Below are 18,576 nucleotides of genomic sequence, written 5' to 3'. Positions count from 1 at the left end.
ATAACACTGGCATGCGATGGTTGATGGAAATTCTAAATGGTCATTGGATACGTTGTGTGAACATGTTTCAGATGGATTCTGACACATTAAAAAGTTTGGCTTTGGAGTTGGAAACGATGTATGGGTTGAAACCGTCTAGACGGATGAGTGTTATTGAGAAATTAGGCATGTTTGTCTACACTTTAGCTCTAGGAGCATCGAATAGGGAAGTGCAGGAGCGTTTTCAGCATTCAGGTGAAACTGTTTCAAGAAATTTCAATGAGGTGCTTCGTTCTGTGTGCTTGCTTGCAACGCATATAATAAGACCAGTCGATCCAGAATTCACAACAACTCCATTGGAAATTGCAATGAATCCGAGATACATGCCCTATTTCAAGGTAAGCAATATTGTGTACAAGTAGTTGAATATTTCAAAAGCTTATAATCAAATATTTACGTGCAATTAAATTGATTCGGCAATAAACTTTATGTTTTTGTAGAATTGCATTGGAGCGATTGATGGAACACATGTACGTGCATGTGTTTCACAAGAAAATCAAATACCATTCATTGGTAGAAAAGGTATACCGACGCAAAATGTAATGGCAGCATGTAGCTTTGACATGCAATTTACATTTGTTTGGGCTGGGTGGGAAGGTAGTGCTCATGATACAAGAATATTTTATGAGGCGATTGGAAATACAAACATACAATTTCCGAGGCCACCGGAAGGTAGATTTTCTTTAAAAAAATATGTTTGTTCAGCTGTTCTAATTTTTTTTTATGAAGTTTTTTTGTAAGTGGGAAAAAAATTCTGACATCTATGCAGGGAAGTATTATCTTGTTGATTCGGGATATCCGAATGAGTACGGTTACTTGGGTCCATATAGAGGGGAAAGATATCATCTTCCAGAATTTCGTCGACGAGGACAACCCCCGAAGTCGAGAGGAACTATTTAACCGAGTCCATTCATCATTACGATGTGTGATCGAACGTACATTTGGAGTTTGGAAGAAAAGATGGCGAATCTTGCAAACCATGCCTGAGTTTCCTTACGAATCACAGGTTAAAATTGTTGTCGCATCAATGGCGCTGCACAACTATATTCGACGGAAGTCGAGGCAAGATGTTGCATTCAACAACTTTGATAACCACCCTGATTTCGTTCCTCAAGATATTTTTCCCGATGTCGTTCCACAATCACAAACGAGTTCACACCAGAGGGCGTCGGGTATGGATGATATTCGTGATGGCATTGCAAATTGTTTGATGGGGCAATAATATGTAATTGTAATAACAAAACAAACTTTGATTATTTAGCCGGTATTTATGTGCAAACAATATTTTATTTCCTCTTAACAAAAAAACTTATTTTATTTATGTCCTTTTTAGTCATTTTAGTTCCAAAAGCAACCGCAACCACAATTTAACCAAACATCTTTTTAACCACAATAAAGTCAAACCACAACTTTAACCAAACACTCAAATTATATACACAAACCACAGAAAAAGCACTTTTTTCAAAAATCACTTTTTTCCAACCGCAACCACAACAATTCCAGCAAAAACAAACACTCCCTTAATAGTGCAAGGTAACACTTATTTGATATTATGGTAACTTTTGTGATTGTGATTTGAAAAAAATTATTTTACAAAAAATACTTTTAATTGAAGTTGGTTTAGTATTTATATGTGTTTGGTTAAAACTGTAGTTGAAATTAAAATTGGTTTAGTGAAACTCTCCATTGAACGCGTCCACAAGTTTGTGAAAAGCAGCTGAGAGCTGCTTTCCGCAAATCTGTGTTTTTAAAAAAATTTATATGGATTTTTCATACATAGTAAACTATGTTTTGAGATTACAAATTATATCTGCGTTCATCTGCATTTTGCTTCGAACGCAGATGCAATCTCTTAAATAAACAGCCATTAAATGTTGTTTTTTAGGCCAATAAAGCATGGGTTTGGATGGTTTTTGTGCCCTACCATATTGATGATAAGATAAGTAGCCTTTTCTATGTTGTCCAGCTTTGTTAAGAATATTACCCTATTATTATTATTATTATTATTATTATTATTATATTGTTTTTATTATTATTATCATAAATCTCTCTACTCAAAATCAATCATTGTTGCGTGAGTAAAGGAGTGCCTGAACCACCAGGGCATTGATAAATGGTATTATAGGCATGTAGTAGTGATATGACCTGAAAAAAGCCCATATGAAGGAGAAAATACCATCCATGATCAGGTGTGAATATGACCTTCAATTAAGCAACACTTGTTAATAGAAGTAAATTTACCAATAATACTGAAGGGAAAGGAGCTAAAATTGCAATTAATATGCAGTATTACTGAGTCTCCACTCTCCACTCTCAGTTCAATATTTCACCAAAAAAAAAACGCCACTCTTCATTTTAATCTCCACTCTAGTTAAGTTCAACATTTCATTAAAAAAAAAAAAATTAATCTTTTTTTTTTAATTATATTTTTTTTATCCTGCTTTTAATATATTTTATTTTTTAATTTCATCCCTTATTATATTATTTTATTTATACAAAATTTGATCATCATTCATTTGATTAATATTTTTTTTTCTTTTTATTATTTTCTTGATTTATTTTATGTTTTAATTTTATCTTTCATTATTTTATCTTATTTAATTTTATTATCAGACTTGATTATTATTCTTTTGATTACAATTTGTTTTGTTTTTAAATTTTAGATAACTGAGAATTTTGTTTCATGATTTTTACCGCTTTGCCTTTTATTGAGTAACATAATCTCATGATTTAGATCATGAATTTTAAAAATTAATGTTATTTGACTTGAATTTTTTTTTTAGTTTTTTTAATATATTTGTTATAATTTTATCATTCGACATTGAGTTATTGGACCTCCAAACTTCATGATTTTACTTTCATTTATATAATGTTTATCATAATCTCAGTTTCACTTTTTATTATTTAATTTGCTTGAAAGTTGATCCTCATTATTTTATTTTATTTTATTTGTACATGATTATCCTAAACTCACAAGTGGGTTGCAAGTTTGGCTTTTTGTGTTTTTTTTAAGTCAAGATTTTTCATCTTTTTTAGATTTGGTTTTTTTTCAATTTGTACTTCAGCATTTTATTTGCCAATATATTGAGCTTTAATTTTTTTTTATTTTTTTTATTTATGAAGTGAACTCATTCTCATTCAAATTTTACTTTGTTATCAAATAAAATTATTAAGACCTTTTAAGAATATACGGTATTTATTCATGATCTGAGCAAGTGTTCTTCATTTTTTATTAGTCATTGTTGTGGTTTTTTTTTTATAATCATGTTATTAAATTAACTAAATTTATTGAACATGTTTAATTTAGTGGCTTGGATCCCTAATTTTTTTACTTTTTATAAAACCGTCATCATTGCTTGAGCAATTCTTTTTATATGAGAAAAAAATTGACCTGACATGTGTGGTGTGGCGTATATTATCTAGTACTAAACTATTAATAATCAACTTAAAAAATAAGTTTCTTTAAATCAATCAATAAAACAACTAAATTTATGTTGAGAAGATTATTAGAGATTAACTTTACAATACTTCATTGGTAGACATTATATCCGATTCATGTCTATAGATGATACTCTTGTGTTTATTATTCTCATCAAAATATATAATTTTATTTAACCTAAGATCAATTCAAGTACAAGTACAGAGTCACATGTTTTATTGTCAGCGCGAGTGCTTCACTGAGGATACATGAGATGATGACACGAGCAAGGCTGCGAAACTTAGACACTGCCCTTTATAGCTGCACTGTATCCATTGTCAAATTGCTTGTTCCAGAGCATGACACCTCCATATTTGGGTGAATTCTTGATAGATGGAAGAACTTGAGAGGTGAGCACATCAGCAGGGATGAATCCACCACTAGGGGCTGCAGCAGGAGCCGCAGGTAGTCCCAGGAATACTTGATTTGCTTGAACTGTTGTCCATTGGTTCCATGCACTCAACAAATTGTTTGCGTTTCCTGAGTATTGACATGGCGGATTGTTATAGAATTGAACCCACACATAATCAAACAGCCCAGTTTTAATAGCAGTGTCTAGATGAGCATCGGGGAAGGGACATTGTGGAGCTGCAGCTAAGTAGACCTTCTTTTGTTGGCTAAATCCATTAAGTGCCCTCGCAAGATCATCCCAGAACTGACCTGAACCAGCCTCGATATCAAAATCAACACCGTCTAAGACGGCGTCGCCTAGCGGACGCGAACTGGACTGACCACCAAGGAAGTTATTCCAGATATAATTTGCCACTTGCCTTGCATCATCGGCCGATGAAAGAGAGTAGGTACCTGAAGCACCTCCGATGGAAAGGAGCACTTTGATGCCCTTCCCTTGGCAAGCTTTGATGTCAGCACTTAAGCCGGTGCAAGTATTGGCACTGGGGTTACAGTGGCCTGCGAGGTTGAGCACGGGAGTTTGACCATTGCCGAAAGCGGAGAGGAAAGCTACGTTAACAAATTGATAGTTCCCTGAGTTACAAGTAGCAGCCAAGGTGCCTTCATTTCCATTTTGTCCCCAGTAGATGGCAATGCCTGCACCATACGAGGGCTTGCACCAGGAGACAATCAAGACGGATAGAATCAGGATAACAGCTTGTGTACAGAAAGCCATTTCGAATATCTGTATAAGCTTGCTTTGTGGCTCAACAATGGTGGAGAGGTTACAAATTTATAGCGCTGAGGATAACGCATGTTGAAATGTTTGAAGGTAGAAAAGTCTAATCTCCGTGCCTTGTGGGGTACGCAACCTTTTCCATTCCAAACTTTAGGAAACAAAGTTGCTAACCATCTGTTAGTCAAGAATTGAGTAGCCAAGTCGTAAATTTGCATTGATCTAACCAGAAACCAACAATTTCTAGCTAGAAACTTCATCTGCTAGCATCACAGATGCAGCCTTGTGGAAAAAAATTTACTAAGATCATTTTTCAACAATTCCATTACAGGTATTACTCCTGGAAATTATGAGAGGCTGCTTAATTTAAAGTGTAGGATAGTTTGTCACATTTGTTTTTGTGTTTTTAATATGTTTTAAAAAAATTAAAATTTTTTATTTTTTTATTATACTTATATCAAAAATAATTTTTAAAAATAAATAAAATATTATTTTAATATATTTTTAAAAATTAATCTTTTGCAGCCTCAAGATCTTTTCGCATAGAAAAGCCATCAATGTTGAAAAAACACAATGAACAATCACAATCTAAGTCATAATTTGGTACGCGGGAAATAGACACTGCTAAATCATCAGATATAAATGGAAGTTTGTGCCCATCCGATGGCGTATGCTATTTGAAGGATCATAAATTCCACGAATGTTAGAGAAGGTAGGCAGTTTATTGACTGCTTGGTCTATCTGGTTGACCAAAGCTTGGAATATTGAGCAGTGTCTTCTGTATAGTGTTCATCCACGTTTCCATTTCCCTTCTAACAGCAGCCCAAAACGTTGATAGCCTTCTTGTTTGTCTCAAATAGTATCTTGCTGTTGGGTTATGAACACATGTTAGAGCCCAACTTCGGTAATAAAGAGAAGTGAAAATGAAAAAACAGTAAAGGTAATAAAGTGAACTGAGCAAAAGAATAACATTGTCTTCCATTGACATACATAACAACTGTCTTCTTGGCTCTCAAAAACATCAGTTTACCTTAAAATGAAATCATACGGAGCTCAAATATACAAAGGTGAGAGAAAGTATGGTGGAAGACAAAAATTACCTCTTAACTGTAATGTTTCAAGTTATAACTACAGTTTGGTAAAAGTTGTCAGCAGTAGTGCTAAAATGCAAGTTTATGCATGGCCATCAAGCCTTTATGATTTCCATTGAAGGTTTTCGTTAAACTTTTTTTAGAAAAAAAATATGAACATCAGATCGCAGTATGAACTGTTGCACTTAGCTCGAGTCATCATCTTGAAACAAAGCCTTGGAAACAGAACCACACAAGGAAGTCCCATAAGCTTGGTGGTTCCTGTCATCGCTGTTGATTCCTCCCTTGTTTCCAGTCATTGGGGTGTCTAAAACCACATCATAATTTACCCGTCTTCTTTCCTTTCTTTTTGCCAGCTTACGAAGAGGATCTGACTTCATTTTCATTGCCGTTGGCTGCTTTGGTGCCCAAACTCTCTGCAAATCTGGAACCCAGCTAGTGAAAGATGCAAATCTTCGAGCCCTCTGTCTTCTAGCTTGAGCTTCAATTAGTTTTCGAGCATGCTCCTCCTGGCTCATACCTTGGGGGCTTTGAAACTCATTTTCCACATGTCGAAGTGACTCGTCTTCGGCTGAGACTGAATCATTAATTCTATTATTATCATCCGTTTTATCTCGTTCTATTTCTTCTCTCCTTGTTTGATTACTGTCCTCACTGTTGAGGACAGAATTAGGCAATTCATCTTCCTCAGAAAACAGCAATAAATCCATTTTTTCATAGATTTTGTGAACAACACCACCAAGACTCTGACAGTACCTGAAAAATTGTGCGTGCAAGCATATATTTTAGCTGTGCTCATCTTCCTTCTCAGCGAATGAATATGAATGTCCATCACATGCCAATGACCAACATTAAAATCATTCATAATGGGCTTCAAGGGATGAAATTCCAGAACACAATGCAGTTACAGTCACTACATTGATATGTTATGAGCAACATGAATAAGTTGCAGGCAGATCCGCAAAGAAATGTTTCAAACCAATAAAGGAAGCTCCTCCAAAATTTGGGCTTTAGGAAATGCTAGACAAATAATCCATGCTAAAGAAAGAAGAAATAGCAGGCACCAGCAGTGCTCATTTTGTACAGCACCAAACAATGAACAGCAGCATGCTTCATAAATTCCCAAAAGTTGCTCGACAATTGGTTGTTTCAGGAATAAAATTGTGTTCTTTGTGTAGATGTATGCATACCTGTTACTTATAATCTTTCCCACGTATGCATCAAGGCTCCAATCACCAAAAAAGCCCCCCTTCAGATGGCATTGAATGGTCTCTAAAAGCAAGCAAATATGTTTCACAAATCTATGTTTCGTAGACTCCCCAATACTTGCTCCAACCTCTGATTGCAGTATCTCCATACGAAACAAAATCTGCAGTTCATATCTTTGGCAGATTAAGGAAAGTATCATCATCCTTGGTGCAAGTTGTCAACCTTAACAAGTGATTAACAAACAACAAAAGAACACAAAGAGAGATAATAACATGAACAATTATATAAATGAAACAAACATGGATACACTCTAGCTATATTTTCTGATGTAGCCTCAGCAAAACTAAGGTTAGATGCATCACTGTCTTTGTACATAGCAGCCAAATCTTTAGGCTCCCTAAGTAGAAGTTTTGCTAGCTCAATAGCAACAACACTAGCAGTAGCACTGCCAGATTTTATATCAGTGGTTTGATTCTCTGAGGTCGTTTCCTTTTCACACTTTTGATATAACCAATAGATAGATGCATTCACCAGTCGCTCAGCCAATGTCCCCAGGTCTACTTCTTCAGACTCAAGTCCTTGCTGGATTTTGTGGGGAAGGTCACTGAAGAAACTTTCCAAAGTTCCAGAGTGAAAATCAAGAGCAGCTTCATCCTGTATTCTAGAAGCCCCTGTCAAAGAATCCTCTCCTATTGAAGCACAAGAAGTAACTGGCTGTTCACTTTCCCGAGGCAACACATTTAACCTGTCATGTACTTCTTTTGGGATGTCCTGGCATGGATTGGAACTGTCTGGCATGGCCCAGCTACAATAGCTAGATTTCTTAATCTGTTTCATCCAGCATTTCAGGAATTTCAACTTCTTTGACTTATTGCATCCCCTGGAAAAGTAAACCTCTTCTAAATCTATCTGAAAATCTTCCTGTGCTGCCTTGCAGAAGGCCCTCCATGTCAGTTCCTTGAGCGTATTTGAACTCCTTTTCTTCTTCCTTTTACAGCCTCCTAGTTCAGCACACTTATCAAATGGTGAGTGCCCAGATTGAGAACCAATAAGTCCATTGGTGTGCCTCAAATTGATTTTTTGTTTGAAAGCCTCATTTTCTGTCTTCTTAACAACTTGACCCATACTCACTCCATCAAATTTACCTGCAACTACAGAAGGGTGAAATTGATCTCCTGCAATAAAGAAAAGAGCTGAAGAAACTGTAAAAGGCTTGAGGATTCCTGTAACCAAGTTGCCATCACCCTTTGAAAGAGAAACCAGAGCCCAATAACCTTCTCTGTATAGAAAACTCAAAAGAATTTGCCAGATGGGTGTGGATTTTCTAGATACAAACTCACTCATTTCAATCCCCAACATCTGAAGAACCTTATCTTCAAAAAACTCACTGCAATTTTCTTTTTGATCTTTCGCAACATCCCTTGAAAGCTCGCGTACAAGAATTGGATCTGACAATGGCCCCTCAAATTTTACATCTTTACCATGCATTTGTACTGCCTTGACATGTAATTTCGCAACTCCACCACCAAAATCTTCCAATACCATTTCCCTTTGTTCACAACTACCTGATTCCAAATCCATGAATTTATGGGTAAATCTAGAAAACACGTCCAAGTTAATCAATTCAAGATCACAACACTTACATTCCAAAGGCTTTTCACTCACATCTAATATCTCAAGACTCAATTGCGCGCAAACTCTCTTACAACAAGCATTAAAATCAAAAACTTTCGGCGAAACACCAATCCTAGGATAAATCAAACCAAAGGGAACAAGAGCAGAACCTAACACAATGGAATCACTAGAACAAAACCCCCAACCTAAAACTTTAATCTCCCTCCTGAAAAACTCAAAAACCACTTCGGACTCATCGAAACCAACACATCCAACTTCACATCTCACATCAACCCAAACAAAGTGAATATCTTTACTAGCAAACCCTTCACTAACACTCTCAAAAACCCCACAAAACTTCTCATGAAACAGGCTTCCATCTCTCAAACACCCATCATTCAATTCCACGTTGAAAAACTCCGAAACAAACTTAAAAGACCTCAAAATTGGTGAAAACAGAATAACCAAATTAGACTTAATGACAAAAGAATCAGAACTTTGAGACATACCCATTATAGAATTGCACGAATCAGAGTCCCAGGCATACTCATGGAGTATCTCCTGAAACATAGCAGCCACATGGGCTGCCCTCGGCGAAAGCGAAGAAAAAGAAGATTGCTCATGTTTAGGCAAGAGAGAAGAGAGGGAAGTTGTGATTGAGTGAAGAGTATTGTTGGGGTGGTCAAAGGAGAGGGAAAAGGGAGGGAAGGGAAGTTTTGAAGAGAAAAGAAGAGGGGAAAGGGAGGAGAAGAAGAGTTTGAAAGAAAAGAGAGAAGTGGAGAGAGGAGGGAAAGAGAGAAGGGGTTTGATGGAGGAGAGAAGGGAAGTGATGTAAGGGGTTGGGGAGTCGTGGAGAAGCGGGGTTAGGTCTATGAGAAGAAGTATGCGTTGGGTCTTGGAGTAGTCTGTGATTTGATCTGCCATGGTTGAAGATTTGCTGGAGGCGGAGGAGGGAGGAAAAGGAGGCTGGGACGATGAAAGGGCGGGATTTTGGGGTTTCTTTGGCGGGATGATTTCTTTTTCATTTTTGTTGATCTAAGGGTATTTTTTATAAATAGAAGTTTAAGGATAATTATAAATTAAAAAAAAAAAGTTTCTAAACCTGAAAAAAATTAAAATAAACATTAGATTGTGGTGGAAAAAAACATTAAAAAAAAGTCTCTTAACCTAAAATGGGATTTTATTACATTTTGGTCGAAACGAGACTAGAATCATTTTCCACTTAAAGTTTTTTTTTTTTTTTGGCTCAAGAGTGCCGTCATTAAAAATCTATGGAATATTCAATTTAAATTAAGTCATCAAATTCTCATCCAATATTTTTCAAATAGACATTAATAAATTATAAAAGTTTTAGTATAATAATGTATGGTAAAATAGGTTTTCTTATTTTAAATTCGATGTTTAGAATTTCTACCGGTATTTATTCTAAGTGATACCAAGTTATATAAAAATAGAATATGAAAGCTTACCCACACCAATGTGTGTCATTTGATAATAATAATAATAATAATAATAAACTAAAGCTGAAGACAAAAACATTGCTTATAAACTAATTTTATTAGTTACTGTAATAGTAAAATGATATCTTTCTCACGTCTAATAAAAACAATTATCTTTAATTTAAGGATATTTCAATCTTTTTATATAGTGTATTAGTCACTAAAAATTTGTATAGGGGTATAATTATTTTTTAACTTTATTAGTACAATAAAAATGATCTAATTACCCTCGATATCAAAAAAAATTTAAAACCAGCTGAGAGGGTTATTTTGATATTTTAAAAAAATAGTGAAATAATAAATTTGTTCCTAAATAAAAACAAAAAATTAAGCCATGTATAGAGGACATTTTGATATTTTTCATTTAGTTTGTTAGGGAATTTAAGGATCATTGATGGCAGTTTAACCTTTTAAGTTTGATAGATTAAATTTTTAATCTAAAAAATTGTTGGTCCGTGAAGTGCCCACACATTTATGCACCACCTCTTGATGAATGAAATTGCTTTTCTACCATGTCGTTTGACGCACCGTTGTGTCTATTTTTTGGTGATGTAGAGTGTGTCAGCGGAAATAAAATGATTTGTTGTTGGTAGACCTTTTTTTTCCATAAAAAATAAAATACAAATACAAATTTAATATTTAAATAAAATAATTAATGTTGTCACACCACTTAATAAAAAATTCAAAACTAGTTAGGAATCCACAAAACACATGAAAAACATCACAAAAAAGGTTGATTGAAAATTGATATAAAATTAACAACCTTGTTAATGAAACTCCATGACCCAAAATAAGGGTGTATTGAGTCCCTCTTGTGTAAGGATTAAATGTATCAAGACCTCCTCTTGATGCTCTTAAGGATTTTCATGTTTAGCCCAGGCTAAAACTTGCATAATAAGTCCATTCAATGCTTCTTTTAATGTTTTTGTTTTGGATTTTATGATGAATCCATTTATAAGGCGTGTAATCCATCCTTGATGTTCATGAACTAAATCAAATGAGGTTTTGTGGGTTGAATAAATAAAAAACATGTTCGAACATAAGTTTTGCAAAAAGATACAATAAATAACTAAGATTTAAATATCTTCACGAGAAGGTCTTTAATTAGGTTTTTAATTGGTTTTTTGGTTGGATATGTTATTGGCTTTCTCTAACTGCCCTTCTTCATCAAATAAAAACTTCTCCTTTGATTCTTACATTTGATCAAAAAAAAAAAAAAAACTTCTCCTTTGATGGTGTTTTAAAGATGATTTCAGTAGCCTTCTTGTATAAAGGGTAATAACCCTTATCAATGCCCTATAGTCAGGGTGAAATCCCTCCCTTTATAGCTTCTAAAATGGTGTTTTACTTTAGTGGTTATGCTTAGTTGGATGCCCATGCTGCGTGGTAGGCTCACTTTTTATTTTTATAAAAACTTAATGTAAAAATTGATAATATAAAATAATATTTTTTTAATATTAATAATAATTTTTTTTTTCAAAATTTATTAATTATTTTATTAATAATATTAATTACAATAAAAATAATAATATTTATAACATAAATAATTATATTTAAGAATTTTAAGGATGCTTACAACACAAATAATAATATTTTTATATCAATACTTTCAGTTATAATAATAATAATAATATTTATAACATAAATAATAATATTTTTTATATAAACCCTTTGAACTATAAAGAGAAAAAATAATATTTATAACGCACATGTAGTTGAGCGTAGATGCGTCTAAACCCAACCCCAAGATGGGCGTGGACACGTCGAAACCCAACTTGGGGTTGGGCGTGCGCGCGTCCAGCCATGTGGCGCTAGGCAACCCTTCCTTAGCAATTAGATTCGAGCGCCATGTGGTGCTTGGGTGAGTCTGCCGTGCCTGCCCCACATACTAACCCGAGCACCACATGACGAGGGGGGTGGCTTTGGGAGAGCCAGCACGCTTGGGTCATGGCAAAGAACTCAATTGTCTTAGGGTCATCACCCTAGCTCAATGAGGTTTTGCATGACTCAATTTTATTGGGTCTTGATGAAGGATTTTTAAATATTTTAATTTTTATTATAATTAAAAGTATTAATAATATTATTTGTGTTATAACTATTTTTATTATAATTTAAAGTATTGATAGTAAAAATAGTATAATTTGTGTTATAAATATTTTAATTTTTATTATAATTAAAAGTATTACTCTTAAAAATAATATAATTGGTGTTACAAATATTATTATTTTATTTATAATTAATTATGATACTAAAATATTATCATTTATTGTTATTATAAGTTATCATATTATAATAACAATGGCAAACAGACACCTGACACTTGGGTGGCCCTGCTCAAGCGTCACCTTAGCACGCAGACCTAAGTGCCCGGTGGCATTAGGGGTGCTTGAGGTGAGCTCAACAACACCCGCTAATGTGCAGATCAAGTGCCACGTGACGATGTATATTGCTTGGGGTGAGCCAACCTGCACTCGCTCAATGTGGAGCACCTGAACGCTTGGGTCTAAAGGAGACCCATTTGTCTTGGGTCCGACATCAGCACCCAAGTTCAATGGGTCTTGCGTGACCCAATTTTATTGGGTCTTGATAAAAGATTTTAAATATTTTAATTTTTATTATAATTAAAAATATTAATATAAAAAATAATATTATTTGTGTTATAACTATTTTTATTATAATTTAAAGTATTAATAGTAAAAATAGTATAATTTGTGTTATAAATATTTTAATTTTTCTTATAATTAAAAGTATTACTCTTAAAAATAGTTGGTGTTACAAATATCATTATTTTATTATAATGAATAGTATTTGCGTTAAAAATATTATTATTTTTATTAAAATTTAAAATATTCATATAAAAAGTAGTATTATTTGTGCTATAAATGTTATTGTTTTATTTATAATTAATAATATAAATACTAAAATATTATCAGTTGTGGTATAAATATTAGTAATTTTATTATAAGTAATATATTATAATAACAATGAAGAAGCGGAAACAAGGCACTTGGGCTGCCTTTGCGCGAATGTGGTGCTTGGTCTGCCCTAGCGCCACGTGGTGTTGGGGCTATCATAGCCAATCAGACTTTTATGCAAAAACACAAGCACTAGGTGGCACTGGGGCATGCCCGCACATTGGACTCATCCCAAGCGCTAGGTGGTGCTCGAGTCTGCCACACATAAGGGCCTGGCAGCCCAAGTGCCACAGGTGTCCTTGCGGGGGCAGATCAGCGCCAAATGTCTGCTTTCTATGGTATGCAACCCCACCAAAACTTGTGCTGACCATTTTCTCTCCAACAACCCCCCTTCCCCGCTGTCATTGCAGCTTTTTGTATCAAGGATTGAGTTGCCGTTATACTATTCCAATTCATAGTGCTTTGTGTCTATGTAAACAATAGCAACAGGAGCGCTGAGCCCTTTTAGTATATTGTGTAATGTTTTGTCCTTTTCCTTATCCTTAAAAACTATTTTATTGCTTGTTTAGAAATGTAATAATTGTTACTTTTTAAAATATTTTTTTTAAAATATATTAAAAAATTATTTTTTTTATTTTTTAAAAATTATTTTTGATCATCATATCAAAATGATATAAAAAAATATATAAAAAATATTAATTTCAAGAAAAAAAAAAAAAAAAAATTATTTTTTTAAAAAAACATGAACAGTTTGGCTTAAAAAATAATTTAAAATAAAAAATATTTTAAAAATTACTCTAAATTACAATTTCATCATTATGATGGACAGGCGAGTGTCCAAATGCCCGCCCACACCTAAACCTTCCCCAAAACTCCAAAGATGAAGATAACGAAGGTCTCTTTTGCTCACTCGATGCTCTGCTTCTCTTTCAGCACACTACACAACACTCACTCTCCCTCCATACTTCACCAATATCTTCCCTTAACAACAAGTTAAATGAATCCCTAAGTGCAGAGCCAAGAAAGAAAAAATATGCCCTCCATTTCTTCCATACTTACTACCACTAACATCCTCCTTTCTTCACACCCTTCAACTTCCACTCATCCTTCCAAAGTCTCTTACTTTCCCTCATTGCACCCTCCCCTTTTCTCCAAATCTCTTTCATGTCCTTATCCTCTATGTAAGTTCTTAAGAAACCCCAAGAGAATAGTTTCTTTAAAATCATCTGAAGCAGAGGAGATATCTTCAACAGAAGATGAGTGGCTACAAAGACTCCCTGACAAGAAAAACCCTCTGTACTCTCACAGCTTACCTTGCATTGAAGCTTGGTTGAAGGATTTGGGGTTTTATCAAAGCAAGGAGGACCGTGCTATTTGGTTTATTGAGAAACCTGATTGGCATGCTCAGTTGTCACTTGATGTCACTGATCTTTTTATAAGGTAAAGTTGGGTTTTTTTGGTTTTGGTTTGTGGTTTTACCCTCTGGGTTTTTGTTGTTTTGTATATTGTGTTGAGGTTGTAAAGGTATTTGATTAATTGCTGTCAAGTTTTGAACTTTGCTTATGGTCATGAGGTTTGGTGCTTTGCCACTGGTTTGGTGTATTATATTTGATCTAACTCTTACTGTGAATGGTTACCTGATAGGTCTTTTGCATCATGTTGAGAACTTGGTTTCATTTTTATGATTATGTTGAGTGGTTTCTACATGTAATTTAAATCTCTTAGAAGAAGGAAACTTGTGCTTCTATGGAAAAAAATGGTGCTCATTTTGATTTGAATCGGCGAACAACAGATGTTGTGGGTGAGCTATATCGTAGCTATCATTAAATTATGCCTGGTGGTTTAGGATAGTTTTCTATGGCTTTTGCTGTAATCTGACAAGTCACCGTGTGCTTTGTCATGGCTATTGCTCAAAGTTTGTTTGTCCATCTTGGGCAACATAATCCCAATGGAAATTATTTGTATAATGATGGAATTGATATATTCTTGTTAGTGCTGGGAATTCTGCTGCCCAGAAGAGAACATAATCGAGGAAAAGGATCTAGCTGGTCCCAACTACTTTGACTCTAGGGATTTGGTGAGGTAAGATGAGTAAAGGGACTACCACCATATAATGATTTTGGTTGATGCAATGAAAACCTTTCTAAGCCTGTAAAAAGCTGAAGAACCACTGTTAATAGCTAGCCATTTTATCTACAAAACAGTACATTGTATCCACATTTCTCCTTAATTAGTCTTGTTGTAATGTGTGAAACAATCTAGCCAGTATGATAGTGGTTTGCTTCTGGGGAAGAAGAAAAACATGGTGTGCGAAAGAAGAAAAACATGGTGCAGAACAATATTATCGAAATATTGGTAGTTTATAGATGACTCGAATGAATAAATTTGTTGTTTTTTCAATCAGATTAGCAGTGCTGCAGTCTGCAGCTATGTATATAGTAAAGTTGAGTTTCAGGATTAGCAATTGTAAGTGTGAATTCACTTTTTGTGGAAGGAGCAATGGAGGCAATTGATGATGGAAGATTTCTAAAAGTGATCAGTTTGTTTTGCTTTGGATAAATTGTGCGTATAGGAGGTGAAAAGCATGGTGCTGCTAGAGTTAGAATTGGATGGATGGTTGCATGACACATACCCATACAATGCAGATAATAAGTTATAGGATTAGCAAAAGTTTCTTTTTCATGATAATGTAGAATAGTAGTTTCATGCTCATAGATGTTGCAAATAAAAGGATTCAAGTATGAGCAAAAGCTAAGATGGATCAGTGATTATGTGAAGGAAACTGGTATCAAATATGTGAGAAGTTGGAGGCAGTATCAATCAATGGTGACAGGGAAGTTAGCAAGTGTATTATAGCTTGCAGATCAATTGGTTAACATTGATTCAATTTGGGCTAGCCAGAGTCCTTCTAAAATTAATGACAGAAACCCTCCTTTTCATATCTGTGTTGTGTTGTTTAAGAAAATGATTTCTCAATTTAAACAGCAGCTTCCATATTCTTGGATATTGTCTATTTTTGACTATGGTGATGATGAGTACAGACCTTTGAACTTTTGTTTTTACCAAACTTTCTCCACCATCAAGTCTTCTAAAATACGAGGCAAAGTAATTACTTTTGGGCAGGTGCTGTTAGAGAACTAGGTGGTCAGTAGGTGCAATCTGTCTTTCTTTCCTTGCTAGGTGCAAAAGGCTCTTTGTCGGTCTTGATGCCGAGAGCTAGAGTTCATCCAATTCCATATGTGACAGACTTTTGAGAATATTTGAATTTGACTGCTACATTCAAGAAAGCTTTCAAGGTAGCTGACGCTCCTATTCAAGAGCAAGGCCAGTGCAACGATACCATTTCTCACTGAATCTTGGTTGATTTTCAATAGAGGAAAAGGGATGATGGAGAGGTCTGGATAATTTTAAGTGCAAAACAAGGTTCAATTCGTGATGCCGCTTGCCTGAAAGTTCACTTTTCCCCTGCCCTCCCTTGCTATTCAATTATTTGAACGCTCAACCTGACAGGACTAACCAATTAATTTATCAAATTCCACAAACTAAGATTTCATCGTTTATCCAGGGTAGTTAGATTTTGCTCTTGGAATGGATGCTGAGATGCTTATTTGATGCAAAAGGGAGGAAATAAGTCTTCATACTAAATTACGCATTTCATCTTTTAGTTTTATTGCTGGGCTAAACGGATTGTATCTTATGATGCAGGTACTTGAAGAATGGACCAGGGAATCTTGAAAAGGATATGGAGAGGAGATTCAGCTACGCACTGAGTAGAGAAGATATAGAAAATGCCATTCTTGGAGGACCATAGAGTCAATGAATGCGATCATTGCATCCTTTGAATGGTCTCGTTATTTATTCATGGAAATATCTCATAGGACTTGCATGGTGCTCATTCCTCATTCTGGCACATGCCCTCCTTTTTTTTTGTTTTATTTTTCCTTTGATGTATCCTAACTTGCCTAATCCCTCCTTAATGGGCTTTGATGATTGATAAATGCCTGACGCTCTTGCAAAAACTTGATATTTGAATATAGTTACAAAACTGACGCTGGGAACTTCTGTTCCTCATCCTTCTTTTATCTCCCTTCCTTGCCCTACAGTATTTTTGTGATACGTCAAGTCCTACTCATACCTTGTCCTGGAACCCTTCTCGTAGCTGCCAGCTTCGTAGTGATTCTGCTGCATGAAATGAATTTCAGCTTCAATGTGATTCTGCTGTGTGTCAATGAGACCAGTACTCCTTCCCAAGCTGTCCAAACAGTGAACCTTCTGTCTTCATTAGCTTTGTTGGCTCATCATGCGCGATTACTTTACCTGAAATAGATCACAAACAGCTCACTGGTGCATCTTGAATTTTGTTTTGATATATTTCTACATGAAGTTCTCACTACAGTTGGGTCACTTTCTCAAGTGTTAAGTTCTGTTCTATCTTTTGCTACTCCAGAAAGAGACCTGTGAATGAATTAACAAAAAATGCATACACCCCAAATCCATATTGAAATTGAAGCGCATTAACACATGAATTAAAGGGATGAAACTTACCATCGCTAATGGAAAGTACCATCGTGCAATCCATCACGGTTGCTCTCCTATGAGCTACAGTGATCACAGTGCGATCTCAAAATTCAGTCATTAGAGTCTTCTGCAAAATCAAGTCAGTTGCATTATTAATAGTTTTTACTATTTTTTAAATTTATAAATCATGTTAGATTAATTCTATTTAAATTTTTTTTATTTTTTAAAATTTATTTTTGATATCAGCATATCAATAACATAAAAAAAATTAATTAAAAAAAAAATTCAACTCAAAATTGAGTTGTTTACTCAAACAATGAGTTTGCACAACAGTTTTTCTCTCTTTTTTTTTGGGTGGAGAATTACCATTATTATTGAAAAATTGCAGTGCCTTGGAATTTGCAGACCTAAGTGGAAATAAACTGTACGGAGAGATGCTTGAGATTATATATATTGATTACAATTAAAGAGACTCGTTAAGATTGAAGAAGATAAAAGTGAAGTGTAATTTAACACGAGCACTGCATCGTGACTATTACTATGAAAATAATTAGCATTCACCGACTTAAATGCATGAAAGAATTCATGCTCATGATGGTGGATGCAGAGCAAAGGATAAAGTTTGTGGACTCCTTCAATTTCCACCTCCGAGGAATAAGAAGAATGAAGCTCTTGACACTCGTGGAAAATGGCCAATTATATTCAATTGCCCCGTAGAAATTAGCAATCTTGATGTTTGAAAACTATTTAATGGATAACAACATGTGCAGCCTATCCTACAAAAAAAAGAGTTGTCATTGTCAATTATACCATTGACAAACATGGTACAACCCATATGCTATCACCATTTATGCTATAATTTACGGTCTCTTACCTTACATTGATATCTATAAATAAAATCATTATTTAAGAATAAAAAAAAGTGTGAAGAAAAAAGAGAAAAAGAAGTGCTTGCCAAGGCAGCAACCCTGCTGCCATGTGCAGCAGTGTGTTAGAGCAATGAGAGTAAAGTTAAGTAAAGTGATCCTTCTTCTTCATGTGTGTTGTAACTCTTTCTCTATATCTCTAATAATATTGGCTCTTCTCT

At 34.7% G+C, this 18,576-nt stretch overlaps 3 protein-coding genes across 4 annotated transcripts; 1 reads left to right on the top strand and 2 right to left on the bottom strand.

Annotated features, from left to right (window-relative positions):
• Window positions 1–3,513: 3,513 nt before the first annotated feature.
• Window positions 3,514–4,684, bottom strand: LOC118044387 (acidic endochitinase). Its single transcript, XM_035052660.2, has one exon. The coding sequence runs from the start codon at window positions 4,641–4,643 to the stop codon at window positions 3,759–3,761; it is 885 nt and encodes a 294-aa protein (XP_034908551.1). The 5' UTR covers window positions 4,644–4,684; the 3' UTR covers window positions 3,514–3,758.
• A 913-nt stretch (window positions 4,685–5,597) lies between these two features.
• LOC118044388 (uncharacterized) lies at window positions 5,598–9,591 on the bottom strand. Of its 2 annotated transcripts, none has more exons than XM_035052661.2 (3): window positions 7,251–9,591; window positions 6,925–7,116; window positions 5,598–6,490 (listed from the first exon to the last, which is right to left on the bottom strand). In XM_035052661.2, exons 1-3 carry the CDS (start codon window positions 9,479–9,481, stop codon window positions 5,920–5,922), a joined length of 2,994 nt encoding a protein of 997 aa, XP_034908552.1. In that variant the 5' UTR covers window positions 9,482–9,591; the 3' UTR covers window positions 5,598–5,919. The 2 variants fall into 2 exon arrangements, 1 of the variants encoding a protein (XP_034908552.1); XR_004686772.2 differs by having other exon boundaries at window positions 6,352–6,490; window positions 6,925–7,103.
• A 4,240-nt stretch (window positions 9,592–13,831) lies between these two features.
• On the top strand, window positions 13,832–17,053 carry LOC118044389 (uncharacterized). The gene is made up of 2 exons (XM_035052663.2): window positions 13,832–14,411; window positions 16,677–17,053. The coding sequence occupies exons 1-2, from the start codon at window positions 14,005–14,007 to the stop codon at window positions 16,780–16,782; spliced, it is 513 nt and encodes a 170-aa protein (XP_034908554.1). The 5' UTR covers window positions 13,832–14,004; the 3' UTR covers window positions 16,783–17,053.
• The last annotated feature ends 1,523 nt before the right edge of the window (window positions 17,054–18,576 follow it).

This window comes from Populus alba, chromosome 12 (assembly GCF_005239225.2).
Source record: "Populus alba chromosome 12, ASM523922v2, whole genome shotgun sequence".
Lineage (NCBI taxonomy): Eukaryota > Viridiplantae > Streptophyta > Magnoliopsida > Malpighiales > Salicaceae > Populus > Populus alba.
Note: the sequence above shows the minus strand (reverse complement) of the source record. Positions and strands in the feature narration are given on the sequence as shown.

Coding starts and splice junctions, on each gene's coding strand:
- LOC118044387 (XM_035052660.2), bottom strand. CDS start 4,643: ATGGCTTTCTGTACACAAGCTGTTATCCTGATTCTATCCGTCTTGATT.
- LOC118044388 (XM_035052661.2), bottom strand. CDS start 9,481: ATGGCAGATCAAATCACAGACTACTCCAAGACCCAACGCATACTTCTT. Junction 7,117..7,250: donor TCAGAAAATATAGCTAGAGT/GTATCCATGTTT, acceptor AATCTGCCAAAG/ATATGAACTGCAGATTTTGT. Junction 6,491..6,924: donor GGAAAGATTATAAGTAACAG/GTATGCATACAT, acceptor ACAATTTTTCAG/GTACTGTCAGAGTCTTGGTG.
- LOC118044389 (XM_035052663.2), top strand. CDS start 14,005: ATGCCCTCCATTTCTTCCATACTTACTACCACTAACATCCTCCTTTCT. Junction 14,412..16,676: donor GTCACTGATCTTTTTATAAG/GTAAAGTTGGGT, acceptor CTTATGATGCAG/GTACTTGAAGAATGGACCAG.